Source organism: Cnephaeus nilssonii (assembly GCF_951640355.1).
Source record: "Cnephaeus nilssonii genome assembly, chromosome: 13".
Taxonomy (NCBI): domain Eukaryota; kingdom Metazoa; phylum Chordata; class Mammalia; order Chiroptera; family Vespertilionidae; genus Cnephaeus; species Cnephaeus nilssonii.
The window spans coordinates 41,045,100-41,068,736 of record NC_137084.1 but is presented as its reverse complement, the minus strand read 5'-3'; the positions used below and the strand labels follow the sequence as shown (position 1 = coordinate 41,068,736).

General features: G+C 38.5%; 3 protein-coding genes across 3 annotated transcripts; all 3 read right to left on the bottom strand.

The window, feature by feature from the left end:
* Nucleotides 1-1,305: 1,305 nt before the first annotated feature.
* OR51G2 (olfactory receptor family 51 subfamily G member 2) lies at nt 1,306-2,247 on the bottom strand (the record flags this gene model as incomplete). Its single annotated transcript, XM_079788410.1, has 1 exon — nt 1,306-2,247. The coding sequence occupies one exon, from the start codon at nt 2,245-2,247 to the stop codon at nt 1,306-1,308; it is 942 nt and encodes a 313-aa protein (XP_079644536.1).
* Nucleotides 2,248-7,253: 5,006 nt separating this feature from the next.
* On the bottom strand, nt 7,254-8,213 carry OR51G1 (olfactory receptor family 51 subfamily G member 1; the record flags this gene model as incomplete). The annotated part of the gene is made up of 1 exon (XM_079788368.1): nt 7,254-8,213. One exon carries the CDS (start codon nt 8,211-8,213, stop codon nt 7,254-7,256), a length of 960 nt encoding a protein of 319 aa, XP_079644494.1.
* An 11,151-nt stretch (nt 8,214-19,364) lies between these two features.
* LOC307110126 (olfactory receptor 51A4-like) lies at nt 19,365-20,336 on the bottom strand (the record flags this gene model as incomplete). The annotated part of the gene is made up of 1 exon (XM_079789168.1): nt 19,365-20,336. One exon carries the CDS (start codon nt 20,334-20,336, stop codon nt 19,365-19,367), a length of 972 nt encoding a protein of 323 aa, XP_079645294.1.
* Nucleotides 20,337-23,637: the final 3,301 nt, after the last annotated feature.

Sequence of the window (23,637 nt, the reverse complement as noted above, 5' to 3'; positions counted from 1 at the left end):
TTTTCTGGATGACTTTAACGGCTTCCTATTTACACTTCCTTATCAATTCTTCCCTAATTAATTTTCTATATTATAGACAGTGTGAATCTCTTATGTAAATGTGTTTGTTTTTTACTTTCCTAGATAACTACTTCATTGATTTCTCATTACCCTGAAAGTATAGTTTCTATTCTTTTTAAGACATACACTACCCATGACACTCACATAAGTATTCCATTTTATTCTATTTTCTTTGTTTAAGTAATCTAGGATCTTCTTCATGATATACCCATCATTGCAGAAACAGACAGGATGAGTTTAATGTCAAATGTGCTAGGTAGTCATGAAGAGACCAATCTCATGTGAGAACTAGCTCCATATAAACCTCATAGAGAAAGATTTTGCCTTTGGCTCTTTGCCACTCCCTTTCTTGATCCTGCACTAAAACTGCAGGAACATGACATCCTCATACTTCCCTCTAGATGTTCAAAGCTTTTCTTGATAGCATCTTATCCAGGCTTGCTTTCCTCAGAGATACCTCAAGTCAAAATTACAAATACTGTATTGACATATATTACTCAAAAGATATATATGTATTTTTTTCAAAATCTGGGCAATGTGGAGGTACGCTTTTAATGCAAAGATAAGAGGGCATAAGAAATTGTCTCTTTTTGGTTCATTGACTCCTGATCTTCCTGAGATGGTCAGTGCCTCAACCTGTTTTCAGTTAGCCCTTCACCCCCACCCCATGTTCTCTACTCTTTTCTGACATGTGTGAAAACGACAACAAAAAACAACTTCAGCTATTTCCCTGAATGCATTTCCTCTCTCACACCTTTGCTTCAGCTTTTCACATGCTGTTCCTTCAGACTGGACTGTAATTTCCTACTTTGACTTCCCAAGTCTTATATGTCCCTTAAGGCTCTCAAGACAGGGAAAACTTTCTTGACACTCTCTTCCCCCTGCTGGAGGAAGATATCTCTTTTTGCTTCTATATCAACTTCTTTTTACTATGAGCAATACAATCCTATGTATATACTAGAGGCCCAATGCACGGTATTCGTGCAAGAATAGGCCTTCCTTCCCCCGGCTGCCAGCACCAGCTTCCCTCTGGCACCTGGGATCCAGGCTTCCCTAGCAGCCCCGGCTTTGTTTGGAAGGTTGGCCAGAGGGACATCTGGTCTAATTAGCATATTATGCTTTTATTATTATAGATTTGTTTAGTAAATAAGTAAAAGCCTCCTTCATTTTATGCACATTAGATATTACAAAGATAGAGAAGTAAGAATACACTTAAGGAAATAATGCCTCTAAGACTAGAGCCAGCTAGTAACAAAAGATATGGGTCACACGATCTCGGATCTGTTTGGTCTTCACACTGTAGATGATAGGGTTCATCAGAGGAGGGAACAGAAGATACACAAAGCCCATGATCACTTGGACCAGATGAGGTGCCTGCTTCCCAAAGCGGTGGATGATGGACAAGCCGATCATGGGAGTGTAGAAGAGGAGCACAGCACAGATGTGGGAAACACAGGTGTTAAGAGCTTTGAGTCTCTCAGCCTTGGATGCAATGGACAGCACAGTACGCAGAATCAGGGCGTAGGAGAAGAGAATGAGCAGTGAGTCTATGCCCACTGTGGACACAATGACAAACATGCCATAGATGCTGTTGTCTTTGATGTCTTCACAGGCCAATTTCATCACCTCTTGGTGGAGACAATAGGAATGGGAGAGGATGAGGGAGCCACAATAAGGGAATCTCTTGAGCATAAAAGGCAATGGGAAAATGAGTGCTACACTGCGGCCCAGGGAAGCCAGGCCAATTCTGCCAATGACTGTGTTGGTGAGAATGGAAGCATAGTGCAAGGGGCGACAGATGGCCACAAAGCGGTCAAAGGCCATAGACAGTAGCACAGAGGACTCCAGGAAGGACAAACAGTGAATGAAAAAGAGTTGAGCAAAACAAGCATCCTGACTGATATCTCGTGCCCCAATCAAAAAGATGCCAAGCACTGTAGGGAGTGTGCAAAGAGACAGACCCAGGTCAGTCAGAGCCAGCATGGACAGGAAGAGGTACATTGGCTCATGGAGTGAGGGCTCTGTTTTAATGATAAAAACAATTGTGCAGTTGCCCAGGATGGAAGCCAGGTATATGAAGCATAATGGGATGGAGATCCAAATGTGCATGTGCTCCAGCCCAGGAATGCCACTCAGCAGGAAGGTGGAGGAAATGCTGCTGCTGTTTGCCAGGGATCCTGATGTCATTGTGTGTGGAGGGAAATGGTATTGGATTCCCTCTAAATTCCTGAAATGAATTGAGAAAAAGCTAGTGACGACACCTGGAAACAATTTTAAAAGAAAAAAAAAAAAGATTAGAACTGTACAGCTCTTCCACAGAACCATTTCCTTCTGGACCATGGTTCCCTCTCAACATTTTTATAGAAAAATTATTTTCTTTAAAGTTTTTTCTCCTTGCTCCTTCAGGCTAAGAGGTTTGAACATCTTTACTATTCCCATTAGTTATACTTAACTTTGCCTACCCTTTATGAGAAGACCTTTAATTTTTTTCTCACATGTATGTTTTCTGCCAAGACTTTCACGAACATTCCACATTTTCTTTAACTTCTCTTCCTTTCTCTTATCTTACCTTACTTCCTTTGCTATTTATTTTTTCCTACTTTCCTCCCTCCCTCCCTCTTTCTTTATTTTTCTTTCTTTCTTTCTTAGCCACATATAATTGTTAACCTTAGAGACAAATTTTTTACTCACCCTTTTCTCTGGTCTTCCTGATATAGAAGGCTAGCTTAATCCAGATAGAGCATAAATGCTACCCAGCTCACAAAATTCCATAGAGAACTGGAGAGTATGTGAATGGCTTAAAGTTATTCTTGATGGATGGAATAAGAAATCAAAGCTCTGATCCTCACATCAGTCAGTAAGTGGCATTTCCTAGAAGTTTAGGAATCATCTGATGTGAACATAAGTGGGAGGAGAGACTGAAGTACCATCAACCATGGGCACACTGCCAATCAAAACGCAGAGTCCTTGAGAGTCCACAGAACAAAAAGCAATGATGCTGGTAGGGCTCAGTCTTCTACAGATGAAGAAAAAGGGCTCAGAAGGGGACAGCCACTAGACAGGGGCCATATATTGATTTAAGTCTCCTGACTTCCAGAGCAGTGGTCATTTCACTCCCAATTAATAATCCCACTATAAAATGAGCTCAAAGATAGCAGGGGCTTTGCTTTGTTTACTTTGTTAAAGAGTGCTTAGAATGTGCCCTGGTATGCACATGTGCTCAGCAATTTTTAAAAATGCATGAATAAGAATCAAATTTTATTTAATTAGCTGTTGCCAACTTGACTCACGTTTTATCTACTTAAAATGATTCTGTGAATAAAGTTATATTAATATTATAATGTTATAGATGAGGAAACAGAGGCCTAGAAAAAAATAATATTTACAAGATCAAAGGCATAGTAAATGGTCAAAATGGAATTTGAACCGAGATCTAATTTTTCTTTAGATTCCAGTCTCTAAACAAGATTACACTTTCTTCTCACACTGATGACATTTCACTGTCACCTAGCAGAAATTAGCACAAAATCAAGGGCTTAGTAGGGACAGTCAAACTACATAGTGGTTAACAATCTAACTCCTAAATCCTGAGGCAGAAGAAATTTTTTGTCATGCAAATGAAGTAGAGTGGTGAGAAAGAACTATAATATCTGATGAACATTCACTATTTATCAGACACTGTACTAGGAACATTGCAAAAGAAATAGCATGAGACCTTAGTAAAGCCTTGAAAGTTAATATTATTACCTCAATTTGCAAATGAGGAGAGGGAACCTTAGAAAATTTGATGATATGCCTAAAGTCATTCAGCCAATCAGTGGCAGAGCTGGAATTCAAACTTAAATCTCTGGAGCTCCAAGGCACATTCTGAAAATTTGGAAACATTTAGGTTAACAAATCCAAACAGTGAAGAGATGTGAGAAAGCTGTTGTCTTCTTTCTCAGCTAGTTCTAAATGAGACCTGGGATCACATGAAGTCAGCAATCTCTGACTACAGCAGTCTCCACCTTGGGCAGGTACCCGCTATAGCCTTTCTTGTGCCTCAAAGTCTTCTCTCTCCTTTCTCTCTCCAGAGCTCTGGCTGAGCATTCTGGGACCTCTTCTTGGTTCTACAACTCAACATCAAGTACCTGCCTACTATTTTGACTCTTCACACACCACGGCTACATCCAAAGACTCTAGGCCTTCCATGGGAAGAAGGAAGGCTAAAACTAAAGACTCTGGTTCTGGGAATATGGAGAGACTGGAGGGTGAATGCTTAAATCCCTGATTTTTATGCAACTACCTGAGGTCCCCATGGAGAACCTTTTAAGGATCTTTAATCATTTCCCTACTCTGTCTCCCTCAACTTCATTATCTCAGACCTTGGGGAAAGAGGAAAGAGAGGAGAAGAGAATAATCATGTTAAATGTCTGGAAGGGGGGCCCAAAGGATACCATGTACTTGTAGCTACAGTTGAAGGGTTTGGTAAAAGTTTTAAACAATCTCCACTACTTCAGGAAAGCAGAGTGGGTGCTATTGATATTTTTTTATGTTTGATGTATCATAACTGTATAGTTTATGCACATTGGATGTGACAGTGTGAATGTTGGGTATATATAACCATATGCAACCTTTAAAAGGGCTATTTAATTAATGTTTTTTCTATCACCAAAGAGAAAGCAAGAAGTCAGCCCAAATTCTTGGAAATCTTAACCCTGTGTTTCTAATTGGAGAAATTAATCTAGTCTCAGAACTTGTGGGCAACATAAACCATTGGGAAGGATAGTAAATCCAAAAAGGAGTTTTACATGTTAAAACAGAGGTATGAAGAGTTAATCACCTATTTTTGGACTCTGAAACCTGAGGATTTAAGGGCCATTTTAGTGTTTTTATTTCCCAGGTTATTAGTATCCAGCTTATTGGATCCCTTTTGGGGTTATAAAGGTATAACTAGTAAGGGATACTCTAGAATTCCCAATCCAGCTGTAAGAAATTATTCCAATTCATTGGTTTAACTGGATCCTTTGGACTGGGGTGAGCATCCTCTTCTGGCCACATTCCATTAATCTCTGGTTGAGCATGTATATATACACATTTGAGTGTTATGAAATAGTATTATTCAAGTCATAGTACCCAGATAAGCAGGATCAGAACCATCTGGGATGCTTGTTAGCATACAAGTCTCTTGGGCCTCATCCTTGCAAAATCAGAAACTGACATTTGTGACAACCACAAAAGTTTAGGAATTTCATGTATCCTTTTATTATTTATTTATTTATTTATTTTTAAGTCTTGGTGCATTTATTTATTTTTTAATTAAAATTTTTTATTGTTTAAATATTACATGAGTCTCCTTTTTCACCCATTGGCCTCTCCCCAGCCACCCCAACCCTCCTGCACAAGCCCTCACCCCACTACTGTCTTTGTCCATTGGTTATGCTCATATGCATGTATACAGTCCTTTGGTTGATCTCTTACCCCCTCACCCTCCGCCTTTCCTCATAGCCTTTTATTAATGATTTGTTTTCAACTCTGATTTCAGAATTTTCTATTTTCTCTATAATTAAAAATGTATCTTCAGTTTTAGCCTGGAATTCATTCCAAAGTACAGTTACCTCTTATATTAGATTTTAAAAAAATATTAGATTTATAGGACTACAGTTACAAAATACCACAGAATGGGTGGCTTTAATAAAAGAAATTTATTTTCTCAAATTTCTGTAGGCTGGAAGTCCAAGATCAAGATGTTGGCAGGTTTGGTTTCTTCTGAGGCTTTTCTCCTTTGCTTGCAGGGGCCACTTTCTCACTATGTCCTTACCTGGTCTTTCCTCTATGCATCAGTATCATTGGTGTCTCTCTCTTTTTTTAAAAAATAATATTTTTATTGATTTCAGAGAGGGAGAGGGAAAGAGAGAGATAGAAATATTAGTGATTAGAGAGAATCATTGACTGGCTGCCTCCTGCACACCTATCAATGGGGATCGAGCCCACAACCCGGCCATGTGCCCTGACTGGGAACCGAACTGTGATCTTTGGTTTAGGTCAACACTCAACCACTGAGCAATACTGGTTAGGCTCTTCTTCTAATAAGGACACCAGACATAATAGATTTGGGCCCACCCTAATGGCCTCATTTTCATTTAATCACCTTTTTAAAGACCTACCTCAAAATACATTTAGCAGTACTAAGGGTTGGAAATCAACCCTTTTTCGTAGAAGGATAGAACTCAGCTCATAACATCTGTCTATGTATATATCCTATCAGTTTTCATATATTTAGAAAGTATTTTATAAATAATACTCCTCCTACTCACAAGTAATATGTATTTACAGCTTATGAGTCTAAGCACTGACAAGAGATAGGTAGTATTAGATGTGCTTTGGCAGAAAAAAAATTTTAATCTCAGTTGTTATGAAAAGAAAGAAATATAGAAAAGATGTAAGGGAATATCTCATACACAAAGATGGTTCCTTGAGAGGAGACAGAACTAGGAGAGAATGAAAATGAGCCACAGTCCAATCCAATGAAAATACTATTGGATTAGACTGAAAGAATTGAAGCTAAAATTAGTGTGTGTGTGTGTGTGTGTGTGTGTTTATTTCAGCATTTTTTTTGTTATTGCAATTTTTCCATGACCGTTAATTGGTAGAATTTTATGAAGAAGACAGGCAATTTAGAAAAAAAATAGTTAACAACCCCCCTTCGCCTCTCTTCCCTCTCCCCCCCGCCACAAACACATCCTAGTTGTAGTGTGAGTAAAGTTGTTTCCATCTACATTTACTTGGTGCCTGCAGTATATAGTTCTCACGAATGTTCCATGCTTTTTTACATCTCTTTGTCTCTTTATTTCTATTACTGCAATGAAGAAGTCTCAGTTGTACATGTGGGAAAACTAGAATTTGGAAAGTCTAAACAGCAGAAAATCTAAATATTTGTTGAGATTTGATATGTGGTAGGCACCTTTAGAAATTTGCATGAATTATCTCAATCTTAAAAATGTCACTTCATGAAAGGTATTGCAACTATTTCCATACTTATTATGCATTTGAGGGAACCAAAGAACAGAGAAGTAGGTAATTTTTATAAGGTTGCACATACATTACGTAGTATTGTTAATTCGCTTTTTTCTTGATAATTGGAGTTTGTTATTTTTGCCACGGCATAGCTAGAACCAAAAATACCTATGAGCTATATGCCACAAACTTTGTCCCTACTGAAAACACCTAAGGGATTTTATGAACGCAAACTTCTTAGCGATGCGTTGGCGGATTTGCTTAGTCTTGATGCTGTAGACAATGGGGTTCATGAGAGGTGGTACCAGCAGATACACATAAGACATGAGGAGGTGGACCATGTGGGGCAGATGTTCACCAAAGCGGTGCACAAGAGACAAGCCAATCATGGGGATGTAGAAGAGTAGCACTGCACACATATGGGAGACACAAGTGTTGAGAGCCCGAAGTCGCTCCAGGCGGGAGGCAATGCTTAGTACAGTACGAAGGATAAGGGCATAGGAGAGGAAGATAAGCAGCGAGTCTATACCCACGGTGCAGGCCACAACAAAGAGCCCATAGATGTGATTGACAATGATGCTAGAGCAGGCCAGTTTCATGATCTCTAGGTGCAGACAATAGGCATGGGCCAGCACATGGGAGCGGCAGTACTGGAAGCGCTTCAGGAGGAATGGCAGGGGGAGGATGAGTAAGGCACTTCTAAGCACAGAGATCAGCCCCATCTTGACAATTCGAGCAGGTGTCAAGACTGTGGAGTAACGCAAGGGGTTGCAGATGGCCACATAGCGGTCAATGGACATGGACAATAGAACTGAAGACTCCACTAAAGACAAGGTATGGATGAAGAATAACTGAGTGAAGCAGGCAGGAATACCAATCTCTCTGGCATCAAACCAGAAGATGCCCAGCACAGTGGGCAGTGTAGAAAGGCAAAGGCCCAAGTCTGTGAGAGCCAGCATAGCCAAGAAATAGTACATGGGTTCATGAAGAGTGACATCAGTACGGATGACTTGGAGGATGGTAAGGTTTCCTATAATAACTGTCAAATAGATGAAGCAGAAGGGAATAGAGATCCAGCCATGGAGATCTTCCAGACCTTGGAAGCCTGTCAGGAAGAAAGTGGCTTTTTGGAGGCTGCTATTATAAAGGATTGTCATGGCTTTGCAATCTTGGATTCATCGATCTGCAATATAAAATGAGATTCCTAGAGAGTGACAGGGCCCAGAGAGTCTGGGTCTGCAAATAATTGGGGGACCTGATCTATTAGCCTTTTCTGGGGGGCTCAGGAAGGGCTTTTAGGAGGGTTTTTAAAAAATATATTTACTTAGCATAATGCTCTCCAGTAGAATATAATGAACAACATAAACTGATGAACAAAAGCAGGTCCAGAGACAGAGAAGCATTGATCAGACCGTCAAACCTCAGAGGGAAGGCAGGGGAGGGTGGGGGTAAGGGGAAGAGATCAACAAAAGGACTTGTGTGCATGCGTATAAGCATAACCAATGGACACAGACACCAGGGGGTGAGGGCATGAGCGGGGGAGAGGGGGGAAGTGGGGGATGCAATAGAAGAATAAGGACACATATGTAATACCTTAATATATATATATTATATATTATATATATATATATATATATATATATATATATATATATATACATACATACTAATAAAAGGGTAATATGCTAATTAGACCAGGAGATCTTCTGGGAGACCTTCTGGACATCCTTCCAGACAAAGCCATGGTGGCAGGGCTGAGGCAGAGGTGGTTAGGAGTGATTAGACCAGGAGGGGAGGGCATTGGGGGTGGCCAGTTTGGCAGGAGGGGCAGTTGGGGGAGAGCAGGCCCGCAGTGGTGGCAGTTGGGGGCAATCAGGCCAGCAGACAGAGTGGTTAGGGGTGATCAGGCAGGCAGAGGTGGTTAGGGGCAATCAGGCAGACAGACAGAGGGGTTAGGGGTGATCAGGTAGGCAGGCAGACGAGTATTTAGGAGACATCCCCCAAGGAGTCCCAGATTGGAGAGGGTACAGGCTGGGTTGAGGGACACCCCCACCCTGTGCACGAATTTCGTGCACTGGGCCACTAGTGTGTGTGCGTGTATATATATATATTTATTTACTATATAAAAGTAAATATATATATTTACTTTTACTTTCAGAACAGTTTTCAATTCACAGAAAAATTGAGAAATAGTAGTGAGTTCCCATATACCCTGAACCCAGTCTCTTTAATTATTACATCTATATTAATATGGTATATTTGTTAAAATTATTGAACTGATATTGTTATTAACCAAAGTCCCTCTTTATTCAGATTTCTATAGCTCATGGCACCACGTGGCTTACCTTTAAGGTGGTATGTTCACCAGTGTTGGACTCTTAGTGGTTCAATGAGGTAATCTCAGATGGAACTTATTTCATGTCTTTCTCCCTGAAAAAAGAATCTCCAATTCAATCAGTAGAACTGGTACTACACACCGTTTTTCATAGTTGATCAGGTGCATATCATGTGCCTTTAAGATGTATTTATAGCCAAAACCGGTTTGGCTCAGTGGATAGAGCGTCAGCCTGCGGACTGAAAGGTCCCAGGTTCGATTCTGGTCAAGGGCATGTACCTTGGTTGCGGGCACATCCCCAGTAGGGGTTGTGTGAGAGGCAGCTGATCGATTTTCCTCTATCATTGATGTTTCTAACTCTCTATCCCTCTCTCTTCCTCTCTGTAAAAAATCAATAAAATATATTTAAAGAATAAGAATAAAGCCCCTCTGGTTTTATGATTCCAAAGGAGAAATGGGAAATGGATATAAAGAGGCACATATAGGAAAGTGGAGAAATGAAGGAGACAAGTGGAGACTTGGAAAGAAGTAGGTCTGTGAAGGAAAAAGAATATTTTAGGATTTGGAGAGCATGCTGTGGGTGGCAGAGGCAACAATGCAATCTCACTCTAATACTGAGAGGAAAATTGTAAAAAATAAAGAAGGCAAAATTTTCCATCAATTAAAGGGAGATGCAAGATTTTCTATCAGTTAGGGGGAGATGGGTGGCTTTTCTGCCATCAGACTTAAGTAAAGCTGGTTTCTATGCATCTCACACTGAGTCATTTCAGGGAGTTTGTGAAATAGAAGAAACATGTAGTGGTCATTTATTTCACTCTTACATCTCCAGACAGAAAGAATCATTGTGCTTGCTTAGTGAGGAGCTATAGCCATAGTATCCCATTCCAGTTAGTATCCTTCTTCCAAATACATTCCCTGCATATTATGTTTTGGGTGTGAGTAAGAGGCTAGTGTGCCAGGTAGGGGGATGCAGAAAAACATCGAAGGAAGTCGAGCCGCACTGGAGAGATGGAATTACTAGAGTCCTGCAACCCTTGCACAGGTTTGGAACCTAATACAGTATGCTGAATAAATGCATGAATGGATGAATGAGATAAAATGCAGTAAGGATTAAATACAATAATTTTTAGTGCAGTGACTCTCCAGTTTCTTCTCAAAGGCACTCACCTCCAGACTAATGAATCAGAGAAAGTGTCAGATGATTTCTCCACTAGAAGATATCATATTTTCTTGATCCTCCCTTCAGCTCCAATTTATTGAGGTAAAGGGATGTCACCCTAGGGTCTATGGGGGAAACGGAGGAGAGACAGGCTAAGCAGAGACTTTGATAACACTCTACTCTCTCTGACACTTATTCATCATATAATTACAAACAGAGCTAATTAAGATGATCAGCATCTGTGTTGATGACGCTCTGCAAAATTACTTCCAAGGACAAGCATGACCTTATAGGAATAAAACACTTGATTGTTAAAAACACTGCCAAATTCATTTTAATATTTAATTATCTTAATACATTTAGGCAAGGAAGGTAGAGATTGCAATTTCAATTTTAAAGATAAAGGAACTAATGCTCCAAATGACGAAAAAAGAGATGAGAAGCAGCAAGGATTAAACCGAATGATTAAGATGACCAAAAACAAAAACAACAACAACAAAAAAAACAACCACACAAACACACCTCAATTTATTGGAGTGACAATGGTTAATAAAATTATATAGGTTTCAGGTGTACAATTCTATAATATATCATCTGTATACTGTACTGTGTGTCCACCACTTCAGGTCAAGTATCCTTACAAAATCACACACAGGGACAAAATAGGACTTGACCCACAGGTCTCCTATCCCCAGTTCATCTGCCACTCAAAACTCTCTTGACTAATTTGCTGTGGGTGATTTACTAGCAACCAGCTAAACTGATAGCTTGGTGTATGGTCCAGGTTAGATGTGCCCCAGTTATCTCGCTGTTTCTGACTATTCTCTGTGATTCTTATAATACATACCTGAGCACTAACAGCTGCAGAGAGAGGGGCTTGGAGTGCATATTCCTCTCAGTCGGAATTCAGCTACAGCAATATTCCCTGCTTAAAACACAGGGTCTTTTTGAAGAGTCCAGCAGCTTCTCCCCAGGGGCCTTGGTGGAGGCTGAGAATCCCCTGAGGCGTTCTCAAGACCCTTAGCTGAGGATAGAAGTCCTGGGAGGCTGAGAAATTTCCATCCAGTATGTGAAGGAATAAAGATGTTGGGATGTTTGTATTTATAGATTTCAATTTCTGAAACTGGTTAAGAAAGACCTCACTAGGCCTGGAGAGCAATATTCTGAGAGAGTATTTTTTTTTTAAAATTCAGATTCAGATAAAAGTAAAGCTGATTCCAATCTTGTCTCTGGTACTTTCTACCAATGTGACTATGCACTCTAGGACACGTTAGTTAATCTCTTAGAAAGATAATTTCCCTATATCTTAAAAAGGGAGCATCTCCCTTCCTTTTTTACACAGTCCCTGGTACTATTAGGCATTTTCATATGGTTTAGAGTATAATTTGGTTTGCATTTAGGGAGAATGATGGCCCTCAGTCTTAACTATAGGTTTATTAATTCCTATTGACCATTTCTTGTGCTTTCTCCCTAGCACACATGTGGTCTGTGTCATAATTCAGAAGGCTGTACTCCAAAATGCTAATTTAAGACCTTCAAAAGGTTTGTCAACCCATTTTAACTACCACTATCTATATTGAGAGTTCTTCCAGAATCAATTTAAACAATTTTGAAATATCTGAACAGAATAACTGATACTTAATGGATTTTCAATAAACACCATTTAAAAATAATCAGGAGTGTGACCATGATTATAGTTTGCCAAGAATAAGCCTAATTTATACTATGTTGGTTTCCCAAATAGTTTGGAATCTGTCCCATCTTTTTCATTTTACCTCAAGTGTTATATGTAACTGTATTAAAATCAGCCAGGATGGGTAGCTAGATCTTTCCTTTGTGCTTCAATTTTCTGCTGCAGTTTCATCTAATGGCCTATGAGATATGTGTGCAGTGAACACAGTTCCTACTTTAGCACATATCTAAATCTGATAGATGATCAGTATTGTCTCATCTCTCTCCTTGACCATATCCAAGGCAATATCAGTAAAGCTGCAAAGACAGCAGGTGATAAAATAAAATTCACTGGTATACAAGCAGGTAGATAAAGTTAACTGTTCCCAGGTTCAACTGGTGGTGGTAGACATATTTGGCAATGCTACCCTTCCAGGTACTCATTTTTTTTTTTTAAACCAACCACTTGTGATGCTTCTCGTGCCAAAGACTGTGAAATGAATGAAACCACTGGGCTGCCAGTAGCCTGGGATCAATAGGGAATAACTTGATTACATGAACAACAACAACAACAAAATGCTTGGGAAATAAAGACTAATGAATGTTTAGTGTTAATCATTTATTATAAACATATAATTCATTTCATTGTTTGGTAATCTTATATTTTAATAAGTCCATTGATAAAAAATGAAAGCTCATACTTTGAAGTTAAATTCTTTATTCTGTTTCTCAGGAAATTTGATGATGAACTCATAATGTAAGCAAAATTTTTGTCAATATGTGCCACTGCTATGGTGGCTAAATTGATAAAATTGATCACATGATGACCAGAAGAAAAAAAAATCAGCATCCACTTAAAAAATGTCTGAATTCTCGTAAGAACATGGTATCTGGAGGTAGTAATTTAGCATACATAGCTACTGAAGATAGATTTTATTTTATATATTCACAATTTTTCATGTAGATTAAATAACTTCATTCAAATGAATTGTGTTTTCCTTTTATTGCAATTTTCCCAGTCATTGTGAAAAGGGAAGGGATAATTGTTAAGGTGTTGGCTCCATTAGCAGAAGATAAATTATGTTCATTTTAAGCCACTGCTCAGATGCTTCAGAAAGAAAATCAGTTTTTTTCAACTTTATTATTTTATTTATTTTTTCAGCTTTATTGAGATTTTATTGAGACATAAAATTGTGTGAGTTTAAGGTATACAGTGTGTTGGTTCAATACACTTATATATTGCAAAATGATTACCACCATAGAGTTAGCTACTACCTCCATTGTCACTTAATTACCATTACTTTTAGGTAGTGAGGACATTTAAGATCTACTCTCTTAACATTCAAGTCTGTGATACGTTACTGTTAACTATAATCACAACACTGTGTATTAGATCTCCAGAAATGACTCCTCTTCTAACAAGTTTGTACGTTTGACCAACATCTTCTCATTTCCCTGTGGTTAACCACCCCACATTCTACTCTTTGTTTCTACAAGTTCAGGCTTTTTTAATTTTTATTTAGATTCCACATAGAAGTGATGTCTTTCTGGGTCTAACTTATTTCACTAACAGAATACCCTCAATGTCCATCCAAGTTGTCACAAGTGGCAGGATTTCTTTCATTTTCGTGGCTGAGTAATATTCTATCATATATGGATATACCACATTCCTTATTCATTTATCTATTGATAGATAGTTTTTTTCCTTATCTTGGCTATTGTGATTAATGCTGTAATGAATACTGTAGTACAGATGTGTCTTTGATATCCTTTTATATATCTCTTTTAGATATATACCCAGAAATGAAATCACTGGGTCATATTATAGTTTTATTTTTAATTTTTTGAAGAACTTCCATACTGTTTTCCATAGTGGCTTCATCAATTTACTAGTATATTCCCACCAACAGTGCACAAGGATTCCCTTTTTTCCACATCTTTGCCAGCACCTGCTCTCTCTTAACTTTTTATGACAGTCATTCTAACAGGTATAAGATGATATCTCATTGTTTTTATTTGTATTTCCCAAATGATTGGTGATGTTGAACATCTTTTCATGACCTATTGGCCATTTGTTTTTTGTTTTGTATTATCTTTTTAAAATATTGTTGAAAGTATTGCATATGACTCCCTCCCCCCCCCCCCCCCCCACATTGACTCTTTCTAGCTCGCCCTGGCCCCTTCCCCAGGCCTTTACCACTCTATTGTCTGTGTCCACGGGTTACGTATATATGCAGACAAGTTCTTTGGTTGATCTCTTCTCACCCACCCACTCACCCACCCCTGCCTTCCCTCTGAGATTTTGCATATCTTCTTGGAAAACTATTATTTAGCTCCTCTGCCCATTTTTAAAAGCAGGTCATTTGGTTTTTGTTATAGAGTTGTATTGTTACAGAAGACTGGAGAAAAACCAAGCAATGCTTAGAGAAAGGGAGTTACATTTTATTATTAAACTAGAGGCCCAGTGCATGAAATTCGTGTGTGTGTGTGGGGTATGTGTCCCTCAGCCCAGCCAGCACTCTCTCCAATCTGGGACCCCTCGAGGGATGTCCGACTGCCCATTTAGGCCTGATCCCACCAGGCAGATGGACATCCCTCTCACAATCCAGGACTGCTGGCTCCCAACCGCTTGCCTGCCTGCCTCCCTGCCTGATTGCCCCTAGCTACTTCTGCCTGACAGCCTGATCACCCCCTAACCACTTCCCTGCCAGACTGATCAACACCTAACTGCTCCCCTGACGGCCCGATTGTCCCTAATTGCCCTCCCCTGCCAGCCTGGTCACCCCTAACTGCCCTCCCTTGCCAGCCTGATTGCCTTTAATCGCCCTCCCCTGCAGGCCTGGTCACCCCTAACTGCCCTTCCCTGCAGGCCCAGGCATCCCCAACTGCCCTCCCCTGTAGGCCTGGTCCCTCCCAACTGCCCTCCCCTTCAGGCCTGGTCCCTCCCAACTGGCCTCCCCTGCAGGCCTGGTCCCCCCAAACTGCCTTCCCCTGCAGGCCTGGGTCCCTCCCAATTGCCCTCCCCTGCTGGTCTGATCGCCCACAACTTCCCTCCCCTGCTGGCCATCTTGTGGTGACCATCTTTGACCACATGGGAGTGGCCATCTTGTGTGTTGGAGTGATGGTCAATTTGCATATTACCTTTTTATTAGATAGGATTCTGCACAGGGCCAGAGAAAAATGTGTTTTTCAAATTCTGAGCCCCCCAACATGGAGGAAACTTTTTCTAGTTATACTTTTTCTAGCTCTTTGTCTCCCAAATTTGGAATGAGACTTCCGGGCCTTCTGAGAAAGAAGGCCTGTGTGCTGGGAAGGGGCCATGAGATCATATCTCAAGTCCTAGCCTGGTGCCAGCACTGACAACTCTGTCTGGGACATAGTTTATGGCCTCTCTGGAATGGGAGTAGTGTTGTTTTCTTTATTATTTAAGCAAGCAAGCATTTACAGAAGCCAAAATAGCAGGGTTAAAATTTCAAACAGCAGTTTTTATATAAGATGTATGCTTCAGTATGTATTTTAGGTATTAACATTTTATCAGATATATAGTTTGCAAATATTTTCTCCCATTAGGTAGCCTGCCTTTTCATTATGCTACTTATTTCTTTTGTTGAGCAGAAGCTTTTTGGCTTGATGTAGTCTTACTTCTTAATTTTTGCTTTTGTTATCATTGGTTCTGCAAGTGATGCTTTCCTATTAGCTCATGGGAGGACTTCCTGATGAAATCCACAACACAGTCCACAATGTCCCTTAATGCTCTCTGAGAATTTCATCTGCCCCTCTACTGATCCCTTCCCTCTCTCCCGTCATGGAGATTCTGATTCAGTACTCTGGATGCTATAAGAGAAATGAGTCTCTTTGGCAGCATCCTGCACAGCTGTGAAAGCGTAGCACTCATCACCTGATCTTCTTTTCACTTGCAGGAGAACTCAAGGGCTAAGAAGTTCTTGTCATGCCCTAGCCAGTTTGGCTCAGTGGATAGAGTGTTGGCCTGTGGACTGAAGGGTCCCAGGTTTGATTCCATTCAAGGGAACGTACCTCGGTTGCAGGTGCAGGAGGCAACCAATTGATGTGTTCTTTCTCTCACATCCATGTTTCTCTCTGTTTCTCCTTCTCCCTTCTACTCTCTCTAAAAGTCAATAGAAAAATGTCCTCGGGTGAGGATTAACAATAAAAAAGAAGTTCTTGCTTAGCCCTAGACTTTGCTGCCTTGAGGAGGGGTGATGCAGACACAGTCAAGCTGTTCCTCTAACTTCCATTCACCTAAACTCATTTTATTTTTTTGCTCTAGTGGAGTATTGGAACTTCTCTGGAAATATAAACTTCTCTTCTCTAGGGGTGACTGCCCCAGCCAGTGTTTTCCAGAAAGTAGCAGACCAAGGCCAAGAGAGGCTGGAGCTGGAGCATAGGTTTTTGTGGAGACCACAGTCAGTACTGAGGCCTATCTGCCTATTACTCAAAGCATAGGTGGGTATGACCTCTCCTGAGTCCCTTGACATATGGTGCTGGATCCCACAACTCCCACAGAGGCATGTTTGTTCATGGATGAATGCTTAATTTGGGGGGAGAAGGACAAATGAAAGACATTTTCTGTCACCATGTTGCTGATGTCACTCTGAAAATCAATTAGTTATATAATTATTTATTCTAATATATGACTCAAATTTAACTTTTTAAACATTTATTTTGTTCAGATTTCATTCTGTAAAACATCTGGCCTTGATTTGAATGTTATTTATTTTGAGTTCAGCTAAGAAACTCAACAACAGAAATACATTTTTTAAATGTAGAGATGATATAAATGCGTATTTTATTACAGTACAATAATGTGGAAAGAACAATGTTCTTATGAAATCAAGAATTTTTTCTACTTGGAATTGGTTATAGTTTAAACATAATGATTATAGTCAGGCAATTCTTCTAGTCTCTTTTCTTTGCATACATATTTAGAGTAATTGGACTAGGAAAGTTTGAGACAAAGCTGATATTTAATTTAAAAATATAAAAACTTTAGCATTATGGTACAAACTTTCTCTTCTGCTCATTACCTTCAACAAGATTTTAAAGATATGTGAGCTTCTGAAGGAATGCTTGGTAAACCAGACTAATTTGGTGACTGAAGTGAACACATATTTTTCAGATCCCAGTTGAAGAATAATTTCTTGGGGTGACCCAATAATCAGCGAGCAAACAGTGGTGTAAGTACTTGGCCCTTTCTGATCAGTAGGGAACTCCTCCATAAAGCAATGTTTGCTCTTGAGTCCCCATTTGGCCTGGAAGAGACTTCATTATCTGTGAACATGGTCTAATGTCTCCCCTTATGCAATGTCTCCTCTCTTTTACAAATTTAAGTTCTTCACATACTAACTCTGTCTTATCATCTGCTTCCCAGAGAACCCAATCTCTAAATTTCTAAATATGTTTTGTTCAAAGTAGGTTAGATATCTTTAATCAAACTATCTAAACATTGGAATACCAAAATATTTAGCTTTGATGTTTTTAACAAATGTAAATTATTTGCTAACCCAAAACTTGAAAACAGAGCTTATATATGTTCTATAGATTGCTTTGTTTTTAAAGGATATTTTCTATTTGAAAATACATTTTGTTTAAAACTGTTTTACTAACCAATCAATAAACTAAAACAATTTGCCAATTGATATATATTTTATGTATACATATTGCATAAATACATGTATAATTATGAAATATGCATATAGTGAATCATGAAATATGTACAATTATGAATATGTTACATATAATTATATTTATTTTTGTAGCCCTATTAATTCTCAAAAGTGTCTAATTGTTACCTTTAAATGTTTTAATTAAATAAAAGTTAATGTTTAGAAATTAACTTTCTAAATTAATGTTTAGAAATTAATTTCTAATTTAAGAAATTAGAAAAAGTAACACAAAATATGATTAGACAAAATTAAAAATAGTTAGTAGAGTTTAAAATGATTAATATTATTTTAAAAATGTATAGTAGAAAGATAAATGCATACATGTTTGCCAAAAAGAGAGATTATTGCACATTTGAGTTGTTTGAAAAATGCAAATGTATTTCGTAACATAAATTCCATCAACGTATCTGCCATTCTATGATTGTATGAGTATGGACAGAATATGAGACAAGGTTATAAAAGGGTTCCTACCATTGCCAAGAGTCTGGGTGAACTACTGGAATTGTGTTCATGGGTTGCGAAACATCCTACAATAAGCAGAACATTCCAATCTGGTATTTTCCTGACTCAAATGCAAGTTGTGCATCTTTTCAGAAACACTACTCCCTGTTAATGTTAGTTGCCTGGAGGGTTATTGTGATTTGGTCATTCTGTGGGGTAAATAGAGAAATAAAAAAAGAAGAGGCAAGAAACAAAATAATAGAAAAATATGTAACATGCATTCATGTTAAATGTATATGTGATGTATATGTATATATAGCACTATACATAAATACATTAAATACATTAAAATAATAAATTCACGAGAACTGGGAAAGTTGAGGAAGTAAAGTTATGTATCTCTTAAAATGTTTTTCTTTTAAAACAAACATGCTTATAGACCGAGAAAGGATAGCTAATAAGTAGGAAGATTGAAAAAATTGGAAACATACAGAAGTGCAGCAAGATCTTTTCAGGCAGGGAGGAATGAAATTTACCTTTTAGGGGTTATGATTAAATTTTGATAGGGAAGAGTGGCATTCTTCTTAGGAAGAGGAATGGAATACATTGGTAGAATATATATAAAAGACTTAAGGTCAGATGGTAAAAAAAGAAGGGAGTAATTCATGTTTCACTGCTTTTAAAGGAAGCATACAGGTAAGGAGCAGAGTAGAGATAATAAAGAACCTGACAAATGCTTGGTATGATCTTTGTGAGAAATAAATGTGGGAGCTGAACAGGAGAGTAAAATAACAACACTCCAAGTGATATTTGATGATCAGCTGAGATAGTAGATGTTGTGCCACCAATTTGAACAACCCCATGCTTGTCTCCATCTGTGCTCATCAGGGTACTAAGGGTATTAAGTATCAAAAACCATTCACTCTATGGGCTCTGTCTGATTATAAAACCCAAGGACATTCTACTATACTATGCTTTATGCCAGCCACACGTTCAAAGTTTATTTAATTGTCACTTACTAATGTATTCCCTTTCTCATTCCTTTAATCATTTTTCTTTTTGGACAAAGTTTTTCCACAACCTTTTCTCGGATTTGACGGGTCTTCACACAGTACACAATGGGATTCATCAGGGGCGGCACCAGTAGGAAAACATCAGCCATGAGGATGTGGATCAGCGGTGACAAATCCCTGGCAAAACGGTGGAGCATTGCTGCACTCAGCATGGGTGCATAGAAGATAAGCACAGCACAGATATGAGAAATGCAGGTGTTGAGGGCTTTGAACTGCTCTCTGGGGGTTGCAATGCTCAGGACTGTCTTTAGGATCATTATGTAGGAAAAAGTAATAAACAACAAATCCAGAATGGTAGAAAGAGCAGCAAAGAGTCCATAGACAACATTGACTCTGTTGTCAGAGCATGCCAGCTTCATGACATCCTGGTGGAGACAGTAGGAGTGTGAGAGCAGATTTTGATGACAGTATATCAGCCGTTGCAACAGAAAGGGCAGTGGAAGGATCAAAAGAACATTTTTTGATGTCAATAAGACCCCTGTTTTGATGACTCGGGAGCTGGTTAAGATTGTGCTGTATCTCAGAGGGTTGTGAATGGCCACATATCGGTCGAATGCCATTACAGATAGCACAGAAGCTTCAGTGACTGTGAATAAATGGATAAAGAACTCCTGGGCAAAGCAGGCAGATGCATGAATTTCATGGACACTGAACAGGAATAGTCCCAAAGTGGTGGGTAAGGAAGAGAGAGACAACCCTAGGTCAGAGATGGAGAGCATGGAAAGGAAATAGTACATGGGTTCATGAAGGCTTGGCTCTGTCTTGATGAAAAAGAGAATGGTAAAGTTTCCCAGGAGAGAAAGAAGGTACACGGATGAGAAGGGAATGGCTATCCAGATGTGACTCTTCTCCAATCCAGGGATTCCAGTAAGGAGGAATTTAAGAACTTCAATGTTTGTGCCGTTAAGAGGAGACATGACCCACGAAAAGATACCTAACCAGATGCTTACTCAGGGCACTTGGAGATTTCTTCAATGAAGTCTGACAAAAGATGTCCTTTTCTGGTACAATGTAGGTCATAGATACTAAGGTAGCAGTCAGAGACTTCTTATAAGGCAGTCTATGTTTCTACTGTCAGTTTAGACTGTCAAAAAAGTCAAACACAGTAACAAATGAGAAGGATCTGACTTGCTTCCTCATCCAGTAATTTGTTTTAATTTTGTAAAAGTGTCAGCCAATTTGGACTTTGCATATTTAAGAATCCCAGGCAATCCTTTGACCACATGCAGCTACCCATGACTAGATCTTATAAAACCAGGTCTCCAATTTGATGATTCTCTTATTTCAATTTTATAAAACAAAATCTTAAATGGAAAAGTAATGTTTACTGTGAATTGTGGTGGGGGAAGTAGAATTCATAAATTGTTCCATAGTTATGTTCAAAACTGTATATCTCTAATAGGATAACATATCAAGTAATGACAGAACTGAAAGTTCATAATGATACAGTCTTAGAGTTAAAGGGCCCTTAAAAACATGTAGTCTTAGTCTCTTGCTTGTACAAAACCATTCTAAATCAATAGGTTACCTTCAGCTAACATATTATACCTTATTTCTAATATTATCATATTAACTACTACCTAAAGCTTTCTACTTCATGACTGAACACTCAGATTATTTTTCTTTCTTGAATTGATTAATGTTTCTAAAAGTTTCCATCTTTTCTCTAAAGGTACAGAATCTAATCTCATTTACACAAAATAGCTTCTTTTTTTTTTTACATTTTTACATATTTTCCTTATTTTTACTTGATGGATTTCTGTCTTCTCTCATTACTAGACATTAAGGGTAGGGAATCATGGTTACACTGTTCACTGCTGCATTGACTGTGCCTAGTATAGTAACTAGAACATAGTTGTAGCTTCATAATTCTTTATTTAATTGAGTATAATATCTCAAAGTTGAAGACAGTAATATTTTCTTCCATTAGTTATCTCTTTTTCAGAATAAACTTCCTATATTCTATCAAACAACTGTGTAATTTTGGTTGTTTGTTTTGCTTTAGATTCTTCATTTGGTGCTCCTCAAACAATGACAAACTATTGATACCTCTTAACATATGACTACAATTCCTCAAAAGAGTATTTATCTCTTCCAAAGTCATTCCATTATAGGTTCTTTTCACCATTTTCTTCATGATCTAAAAATTAATGACTCACTATTCAATCATCCAAACAATCTTCATCATTTTCAATTACCTGTCAGGTTGACTCTGACTTTTCCAAGAATATTGAGAGTATGGATAAACCTTGGTTTTAAAAAAAGTGTAATTACTCTTAGTGTTTCTATATCACATTGTCTGCTGTTTTGCTGGATTTTGCTCTTTACCCAACTTCTAAATGGGTGAGTACCCAGAGTACTGTCCAAGGACCTGGCTTCTTCGGAAAACTATAGCTTATTTAGGGTAAGTGTTCAGAATTTAAGCGAAAGGCCTAGGCTACAGATAATGACATGATATCCATCACCTTATTAAATTATCAGTCTTCTGAAACTCCTTATCTGAGCCATAGAATTTGCCTTTCTAATTGTGCTAGATATAGCTAAAATTATTTTACGTAAATAGACTGTGGCCATTTGTGTTCTGGCCTTTGCCTCATCATTGTTTTTAAAACTGCATTGTTCTTTAGAAGTAGGCACTATTGAGATTTAATTTAAATGTATAAGATAAGCATCCATAAATTTAATTATTTTATTATCTAGTGATTATTAATTTAACTTTATTATAAATATGACCCCTCTTAATGATATATATAGATTTTCTCATTTATATTCTTATGCTATTACTTTAACCATTTTATAGATAAGAAAGCAAGTCTTAGAGAGGTAACTTGTCCAAGGTCATGTATCTACCTGTCAGGAGACATGAAGAAGAAGAATCATGTAATACTTGAAATATACACCATTCTCACACATATCATCCAGACTGAGCATTTCTAAAACTTCCCTGGACACATACTCGTACCAACATGTGCATTCGTCTCTCCTTGGTAGTTCTGTAAAATTCTCAAACTCCATGGGGATCTGCTGATTTCCTTTTGTTTCAACATCTAGCCCATTTCTTCAGGATCAAATGAGATAGAAAAAGCAATGCAAATTTTGTCAAATATAATGAAAGAGTAGAATTATATCTTACCTTGTTTTGTATTTTTTTTTTTTTTTTTACAATATGATACTCAACCTTAAAGTCAATGATAGAAAAAAGATTAGAAGCATGGAAGAATCTCTTAGACTCCCCTTTTCTGCTTTGTAAACACTGTTTTATAAAGTCCAGAGAGCCCATGGGATTGACTCAAGGGACGTTTATCTAGCAGTGAGCTCATAATACAGGCTCAGGCTGAGAAAATTGAGTTTGATAAGATCTTGGGGGCCATATTAAAATTCAACAGAAACACTTAGTGCTCTGATCTGATTGATATAATTTTATATACTAAGAAAGCATTGTGGAAACAGATGCAATCCCTGATGTGAAAGCTAAAATGTAGTCAAGATAGATAATTTTAGGGTGTAAAAGATAAGGTTTAACTCAGAGTTAAGTTAAACCTTATCTTTGTGGAAGTCATTAAGCCAATCTTCAGAATCTCAATCTTTTCAACTGAAAAAATAGAAAAAAAAGCTTTATAAAAATGGGTTATTGTGTGAATCAAAATAGAAAATATGCCTAAAAATTCCAAGAAGTGAAAGGATTTTAGAGAGTGGCAGTTAGGAAAAGGGGGAGAGGTCCATGGGAGAGGAATGCACAAGTGATGGGCAGAGTCAGCTCCAAGCCACCAAACTACAAGAATGTTAACAAGATAAGGGGAAGAAGAAGAGGGGGACACTGTGTGAGTTTTGAAACTGATACTGTGCAGGGAAAAGGCGGGGCGGGGGGCGGGGAATGGCCAATTAGGAAAGAATGGGGGACATAAAATAAGGAAGGTTCCCGTTAAAAAGTGGAATGAACAGACAAAGAAGCTACCAGCACTTATAAACCTGTAGACAAAGAGATTCATGGGACTAGGTTTTTTCCCATTTTGAAAGAGAGCTGGGTTCTCCCATTTTGGGGACCCCTCCTGAGGGGATTACCCACTTGGAAACCCCTCCCTGCATGGGAGTTTGTATATGCTTACAATAAATTTCCACACTTTTGCCTAAAATCTTTTAGTCCATGGATTTATTCTTCAAACTTTGTGAGACAAGAACCTTCAAGGAGAGTCCCAGCTTGCCATTTGGGGTATCAGA